Genomic DNA, 9,072 nt, shown 5'->3' on the forward strand with positions numbered 1-9,072 from the left:
GTGTCTGTAGATGCGGTGAAACAGTCTCTGGATTCCAGCGTCACCATAGTTCAGATGAACCCACTTAGTCAAACTCAGACACAGAATGACGTTGTACTCGGCACACTGGGACATCACCGCCTCATCACTGTCCGGCACATAGTCACCCTGAACACACACACACACACACACACACACACACACACACACGGAAAAGACAGAATAAATTGTACCGAACAATGATGTGACGTGATCAAATAGAGGCGTGCACTAATGCAGCAAACATGACGGCAGTGTGGATGCATTTAAAACTGTCCGAGAAAGACACAAATCACAGACAGCGAGAGACTGTTTAGCACTGCATCTCATGTCTCGATGAGAAGAGGAAGGGTGGCTGGTTACTGTATGATGACTGAAATCACCAAATTGACTTAAACAATTAAATACACTGCAGACACACTCTATCTCTCTCTCACACACACACACACACACACAGGCATGTCAAAACCTGACAGAAAGTGTGGCTGAAGAGACAGACAGAACAGACAGATCTCTGATACTGTCATCCAAAATATACACAACTTTATTAACATATAACATATGTAAGCTACAGGCAGTCTTCTATTAGTGTTGTCATACTGTGGAAGTCAATGGCTAACAGCAACTGTTTGGTTGCCAACATTCTTCAAAATATCTTCTATGTTCAGCAGAAGAAAGAAACTCACGCAGGTTTGGAACGACATGAGGGAGAGTAAATGATGACAATTATTATTTTCAGAAAACTATCCCTTTAAAAAACAGACAAACAGAACAACAGACAGAAGGAAGCCAAGAAAAGCTTGAAAATGATAAAGTCACACACACAGATTACCTTCAGGAAGTAGACGTTGCAGGGGAACAGGCCCGGGACGTGAGGCATTATGGGAAATGTGGCGATGGGTCCACGGCAGCGCGTGAAGGAGACGGGAAACCTGCGTAATGCTTGACCGCACAGGCCCAGCTGCAGGCCCATCAGAGGCGCTAACCCCATCTGACCCCCGGCCTTGACCTCTGACCCCTCACCCGCCCACATCCTGCCGCTCTCGTCCAATCCGTGCAGCTCTGACAGGAAGTAGCGCAGGTTCTGTCGGGCCACGTGCACCAGCGCGCCATCGTTGTCCACACCCAGCACGCGCTCAGGGCCCCAGTGTCTGGCGATGGCGAGGGTCACGTGACCTGTGTTGCAGCCCACATCCAGGACTTTTTTCCCGCGGAACCACTCGGGTTTAAACACGGCCAGGCGCGGGTCGGCGTTTAGTGACGGGGTGCGGTAACCGTAGTAACGGCTGTAGCTTCCGCACTGGAACCTGTGCTGCGTCCTGTGCCGCTGCTGTGGGGTTTTCCCCGCCCCTAGGGGTGGAGCTCCGCCGACTCCGCCCACAACAGGAGTGTGAAACGTCTGGCTGTGCGTGACTGTGCGCTTGATGGGCGGAGTCGGCGTGATGGACAGGCGGTCCGAACGGCTGTTGGTTCGTCTGCGCTTCCTGTGTTTGGACAGCTGGCTGGACTGCGCCTGAGGGGCGGAGCTAGACGAGGAGGGGCGTGGCCGTCGCCGCGGGAGGATGGGCGGCACCACTTCGTCACGGCAGTTGATTGACATGTTGAGTTTGTAAGGATGCGGCGACTCCTCTAGCGCAGCAGCGGTATCCGCGACCTTGTCAGGCGCCGAAGTATCGGCAGGAAGCAACGGGCCCGACGCCGACCCCTCGTTGACCTTTGACCTCTCACCATCTGAAGGCTCAGCGGTCGCTCCCGGGTGGTGTCGGTTGCGATGTCTGCGCCTGCTCTTCAAGGGCGACACTAACACGCCCGCAGCCGCGTCTCTGCCGCGCCCGTTTAGATTCAGAGGGTCGGTGATGTCTTTGGGAATCAGGATCTCCACCGGGTCTCTGTTTTTGCTGGGAAGCGGCGAGGATTTGGGCGTCTGGGCGTTGAGCGCCTTACTGACGTCCTCGTCCAATAGGCTGTTGAGATTCAGCGGGTCGAAGATGTTCCCGCCCAGCAGGAAGTTGGTGGGCAGCACCGGGTTGCATTCGGAGTTGGCGCGGCGTCTGCGTTTACTGAGGCTCGGGTGTTTGAACCCCACGCTCATGGTGTAGCGACGCTTGCTCAGTTTCTGTGTCTCGACTCGCGACTGCAGGCCGTTTTTCATCTGGTCAACATGTAGAGTCGCCGCGTCGCCAGCGAGTTCGGTTACCACCATGTTAGCGGTCACCTCATCCTGAACAGTGACGGGCTGAGGGTGCAAACTCGCCCCACCGGCGGCCCGAAACTCACTCTGAACGGACATCACAGCCCACATCCATCAGCCTCTAATACGACTGCACGGATCCTGCAGAAAACACCAGCTAGTTAGCAAGTTCTGCTTACTATGTCATTAACACTTCATAAGTACTTGTCTACAGTCAGTTTTAGGTGCATTAATGTGACCCACGTGTTACATCTGTCACTCATCTATCACCGCCACGCCTACTTTGAATAACTCCGCCCCTGGGAGGATCCACCGCTGCTCATGAATAATGCAGAGAAACGCGAGCCCCCCACCCACCCACACACACACACACACACACACACACACACACCCACACAACTAAGCGCGATCGTTTCTTCGCCTTTCTTGCGCTGAAAGTAAGTACGCACGCGAAAATCACCCTAAAATGCCTCACACGGCACACTATATAAAGCCACACATCCGCCCGTGCGCGAGAGATACTGTAATTATGAGACGTGCGCTAAACCAGTGATGATTAAAAACAGACTTTGAACTCTCGGACGTTCACGAGTGCTATGGCACAGCAGACCCGCGCGCTTATATACGCCAGCGCAGACCGACACTGATGGACAGCCGCGTCCGCCAATCAGACAGTAGGATACGTGCTAAGGCCCCCTGAACGACCAATGGCGAAGCTCGGAACGAAGGCATGTGCTCTCGGTCACCGCCCCTCCTCGCTGAATAGGTATCCAGCGGACTGCCTGCGCTGACCCGACACAAACTAATCACTTTAATCGATATCAACAAATATAGCCTGCTGAAGACAAAAACGACCTTTTATGTTTAATTAGAATTTATATCTGTGAAAAAATCCCATCGTGCTGCTTCAGCGAGCAGTCAGGAACTTGACATAGACGCCTGTCGCATGTGTAAACAAGCCCTGACTGAGTTCCTCAGCGCTAAACTGACGCTTATAACAGCGACTAGCGACCGAATAAAGACGAAAACTCGCGTTATGTGACGGTGACATTGTGCAATGTGAGAAATTAACGCCGACGGAGAGTTTTAAAGAGACCCGCCCTAATTTCTGCAGGAGAAGGGGAATTCTGGGAAATGTAGTCCTGAACTCCAACCTGCTGCAAAACTTGTTTTATTGTATTTTTTCCTCAGAAGGATCCAGAAATGTGATCTTGAGCCAAGGTTCAGTCAGTAGCAAAACAATATATGTGACCCTGGACCACAAAACCAGTCATACGGGTCAATTTGTTTTGAATAAACTGTGGGTCTCTGGTAATGAGTCGCCTTGTATTGGTGGCTTGTTAAAACCACTAAATCCTAATGGAATATGTCCCAAAACACAATACAGGAAAACATGTTATAATGGATTTAATGGTTAAAAGTTGATGGTTTGTAATGGTATTTGTAGTGAAAATCATTAGAATGATGGTTTCTATTGTTTTTGTCAGCAGGGTCACCATGGGTTTTGTGATGTTATTTGCCATAAATACGATAGGATTGCTGTAATATTGTGAGATAGTAGCTACTGTTTGTAGTTGTGGTGGGCCTATTTGGGATAAAATCCAGGGCCGTTTTTTTACTCCCAGTCCGTCCCTGGTTCTGAATAATACTCCAATAGTTTATGCGATATGTCAATGGCAAATAAAGACAGAAGCAATAAAGTACTTTTAAAAACTTTGGAAAGATAAAACAGGCCTTTAGTATTGTCACCAACCATGACCAATAGAACACATTTCATGATAAACTTGCATAAAAATGTCTGAGAAGCATATTACAAGTAACTAGGTGTAGTCCACACAGGCCATAAAAAATAAACAGAAATAGCGTCCACAGGAGCAACGTACAGGTGGCAGGTACTGGCACAGGACACAATGTCACACATGTCCATTTGAACGGTGCAACATTCAGACAATTCATTCTTCATCAGGCAGAAATAAATAAAAACATAATTTGAAATGTTCCAATGTTCAACTTTAAACAGTCAAGATATTGTGATATAATATTTGTAAACTGTAATTGATTTTACAGAAAAAAATGCTACAGTAAAAAACTGGCTAACTATACCATTTTGCAAGAAAAACTGTGAATTACCTATTTTAAATGGAATACAGTAAAAGGACATTCCCAGAAGTCCCTGTGTAACACACCATCACGTATGATTATTTTATTTAAATAGTTTGTTTATTCTAATTTTTGTTAGTAGTAATGTACATTATAGAATGTTTTGTGTTACACTTGTCTCTTAAGAACGTTTTATGTTCAGGCAATGAACTCTGATTCAACATGTGGATTTCTATTGTGCCACATTAATTAATATGGTAGATATCAGTACATTTTAAAGTTAAAAGCAGATATTGGTCATAACTTGGTATATTAACTTTATATCACTGCCTTTTTTTAAATAATAAATTTAACATGATATTTTTTTTTATGTGTATTTCTTATTTTAGCCTAAAGACCAATGAAAATTTGTGTAGATGTTTTTAAAAGTTCGACTTGAGCTTAAGATGGTAGTTGTGCAGTTACCCAGATATTGTTCAGGAGATATTTTGTGTCCTTGAATTTTATCAGAACAAAGTACAGAGTACACTGTATAGGCATCAAAGCAAATCTTGATTGTGGTCATAAACTTAGTGTGTGGACAGCAAATAAAACAAAGACATCATCAAACCATCTTCAGGTAACCAGTGAATGATAACATTTATTTTCCATGTTGTCATACTGTATAGTGTAATTCTAATTTAGTCATATACCAAGTCCATTGGATATCTATCTATCTATCTAGAGCAATCGCATTTTAGGTGCTGTCAGTCATCTTTCATATTTTCAACAAATATTTTAACATCCTCTGAGCATTTTGTGGGAATTGTGGTTGTTTCAGTTGATGCCTTTTCTTTTTTGGCTGGCTTTTTTTTTTTCTGGCCTAAAAACCCAATATAAACACACGTTTGCCTTTATAATTGACTACATTACTGTAACAAGAAATACACTGCTTATGTACCGTATGTTATTATTTAAAAGGACTGTTGTTTATTGTGATGCGTTACGTAATAGCTGTGTTCCTTCAGTCAGCCATTATATCCAAATCATGAGAGTGTTTCACAGCGTTATGATGTCTTGGTTAGGTGTGCTCAAGTGAGTCAAATAGTGTGTTGTAAAATGAGGTTGGAAAATAAGTAGAAATGTGAAATGATTCAAAGGAAATTAGTCTTTATCTTTATAAGTGTTTCATGATCTGTACATCACCTCTCTCACAGTGGACTTTGATACATGATTATGGCTTTCAGAATGTGTTTTAATATCTGAACCATATACTCTGGTCAGTAAACTGTTACACAAGCTGAGATGTGTTAGAAGCTACACCAGTACAGGACTCCGGTGTATTATTTTTCATGTGTTTGGACTCGTACTGGCATCATTCTGGGAAATGATTGGGATAAGCTACACGTCTTCATTCATTCTGATCCTGAGTCTTTCTCTCATTTCAGGTAGGGATAAAAATATACATGAAATATGAATTGTTGCATATGAAAATATAATAAGGAAGGATAAACATGTAAATAATGTATCAGAAGAATGAGGGATTACATTAGGACAATATCAACAATTTTAAAAATGTAGTCATATTTTAAAATGAATTTGCAATGTCAGACCTTTTCTACTGGGTCATAAATTGACCAGCTTGAATATGAAGCATTATACATTCTATAGAAATATAATTTAATTAAAAATATAATGTTGGTGTTTATTTGAGAAAACCAACTGAAAGGAACAAATATTTTGTTGATGTCATACCTTGATTCCTCCAGAAGCATCTGTGTAAGATTATGGCGGCCCTGAAAGTGTATTTAGCAAGAAATACAGCATGTCTGTCAAAAACAAATGTGTACCATATGCAAACTCTCAATAAAATGTAAGATGGCAATATGGGGAATTGAGAAAGTCGGTCAATGAACATTTATAGTTTTATGATTATTCTGTTTTTATAATCTGTATAAACCCTCTTCTAAAGGACTTCGCTACAGGAGAATGCAGGAATATTGTTTTTCCTTTTTTGAGGGAAAAGTTTAAGAGCTGACCAGATTTTTGAGGGAAAAGTTTAAGAGGTGACCAAGAGTTGAGACAGTTACACACCATCAAAAATGGTAATTTTGCAGGCACATAAAGTGACTATATGGCACTAAAGTTACACTGGCCAAATCTGAATGTTGGGGGGAAAAAAACACATCAACCTAGGCCTAACCAGTTGATAATGTATACACAACATGCATTGTTATATACAGTAGTACAGTGAATCTTTTTTTGTGTGAAAATCACATTTAGACTAACTGCATGTTTGCTTCATAACCAGACGGTGTCTTTATATAGAAAATAATGATTTGTGCATTATTTTATTTTGCCAGTTTAGACCTCATATCCCCCCCAAAACAACAACTGTTTCTTTATCCACAACAGATCCAGCTTTAACTTTTGCCCCAAGAGCAGACACATCTACATCACTCACTCACTCATTCACTCATTCACTCATTCACTCATTCTCACACACACACACACACACACACACACACCCATATGGGGCAGTCGTGGCCTAATGGTTAGAGAGTCAGACTTGGGTTGCAGGTTCGAGTCTCGCTATCAGCAGGAATTGTCGGTGGGGCGAGTGAATAACCAGTGCTCTCTTCCACCCTCAATACCACGACTGAGGTGAGACTCTTGAGCAAAGCACCGAGCCCCCAGCTGCTCCCCACTGCTCCAGGTGTGTGTTTACTACTGTGTGTGTGCACTTGGATGGGTTAAATGCAGAGCACAAATTCTGAGTATGGGTCACCACACTTGGCCACATGTCACTTCACTTCATTCATATACAAACACACACCTGGAGCAGTTGGCAGCCACAGTTGGGGGTTCAGTTCTTGCTCAAGGGTAGCGCTGGTCATTCACTCACTCCACCTACAATCCCTGCTGATACCGAGACTCGAACCCGCAACCCAAGTCTGACTCTCTAACCATTAGGCCACAACTGCCCTATACATGTGCAGCTTTTGATTTAAATTAGATTGTTTAATTTGAAAATCTAAAGCAAATACAGAATGATCAGACTTTAGCTTTGTGAAACTATGCTACATAAATCATATCTGCAGGAAACCGAAACAGCAGAAGCTCTGAAAGAGATGCAGATTTACTCTCTGACAGCAGGAGGCGCTCCTGGAACACCAGATACAGCGTTTCCTTGGTTACCGCTGATACAGCGTTTCTTTGGTTACCGCTGATACAGCGTTTCCTTGGTTACCGCCGTGAACACAGCAGAGCTGCGCTGAAACACTGCTTTAATATGAACTATACAGAGACGAGATGAAAAGAAAACACTATCTAAACTTTACTAAAACAGTCAGTTCTCCACAGAGATATATTCATATAAACCCCCAAATCAATATTTAGGAATATTTCTTCCAATATTTTCCCATAACCTGACAGCACACGTCCATCACGGAGACTCTATTTGATGTCTATTTGAGATCTGCAAGACGTATTTTTTAGAGTGTTTGCTCATCTGCTATACGTCTATAGGACGTTTCCTATCAGATGTCAAATAGACGTTTAGAAGATGTCTTTAAGATGTTTATGATTTAGAATGAATGTAAAACTGACATCTTAGAGACGTCTATCAGATGTTTGCACACAGCAGATGAAGCGATCTTTAACAGACGTACCTGTGCTATCTGGGATGGCAGAAATGGGTTTCCATACAAACAGTGTAAACTCCTGGTAAAACACACAAACATCTCAGAGATAAAAATGATCATTCTGTCGTTCCAAACCTGTGGAACATGAAAGATATTTTGAAGAATGTTGCGAACCAAACAACATTGGACCAACATTGTCTTTTAATTGTATGGACTCTTGATTTTTCAATAAGGTGTTTGAAGTCGTGTGATATTTTGGAATATGCTCATTCTGCTGTGTGTTGTGTCTAACAAATGTGTCTAAATAACTTTAATAACAGTATTGATTAATTATAAGATTCCACTTACCACGATCCGCATTTCAGTTTCTGGCACACAGCTGAAAATAAAAACATATTTGTGACATTATATTTACACAATAGAGCGTATAATTCTGACCGGTAGTGAAGAAGTCAGTCAAGTGCTAAACTTCACTATAGTGTGTGTATTTAGATGACAGACGAGGGGTTTGAAAGGAACTAAAGGAAGCGTTTTCAGCAGGACGGCTCTCAGTCAGTGTGTGTGTGTGTGTGTGTGTGTGAGTGAGTGAGTGAGTGAGTGAGTGAGTGAGTGAGTGAGTGAGTGAGTGAGTGAGTGTGTGATGCTGCTTCTGTCCACTAGAGGGAGTGTCCTAGTCAGCGTCCTGTAGGGTTTGACTGTAACATACAGACACACAGGTCATGTGACAATACTGAAGTGTTCGACAGCATTTTTAACAATAGTAGGCAGCACAGAGTACACTATGCAGTAAGCAGTACACTAGCAGTCCTTCTGAACAGTCTCACTCTCCACACTCACATCGGTGACAGTAAAGGTGGTGATACACGAGACAACTTTTTTGAGCAATGTTGCTTGGGCACTTTCTCATTGAGAATGGATACTTCATGGATACTTTAGATCGGTCTTTGTCTCACCTGGTTGCCCGTTACCTGGCAACATTGCTCAAAAAATTGCCCCATGTTTATCATCACCTTAAAGGAACAGTTCACCCAAAAATTAACAAGTTCTGAAAATGTCCTCACCCTCAGATCACCCAAGATTAGGATGAGTTTGTTTCTTCATCAGATTTGTAGAAATGTAGCATTGCATCAGTGTCTCAGC

At 43.0% G+C, this 9,072-nt stretch overlaps 1 protein-coding gene across 1 annotated transcript; it reads right to left on the bottom strand.

Annotated features, from left to right (window-relative positions):
• Window positions 1–3: 3 nt before the first annotated feature.
• On the bottom strand, window positions 4–2,892 carry mepceb (methylphosphate capping enzyme b; the record flags this gene model as incomplete). Its single annotated transcript, XM_016484849.1, has 2 exons — window positions 851–2,892; window positions 4–147 (listed from the first exon to the last, which is right to left on the bottom strand). Coding segments are annotated over exons 1-2 (1,614 nt in total), but the record flags the coding sequence as incomplete, so codon positions are not given.
• Between the last annotated feature and the right edge of the window lie 6,180 nt (window positions 2,893–9,072).

The sequence above is a fragment of the Sinocyclocheilus anshuiensis genome, unplaced genomic scaffold (assembly GCF_001515605.1).
Source record: "Sinocyclocheilus anshuiensis isolate Anshui unplaced genomic scaffold, SAMN03320099.WGS_v1.1 scaffold1689, whole genome shotgun sequence".
Lineage (NCBI taxonomy): Eukaryota > Metazoa > Chordata > Actinopteri > Cypriniformes > Cyprinidae > Sinocyclocheilus > Sinocyclocheilus anshuiensis.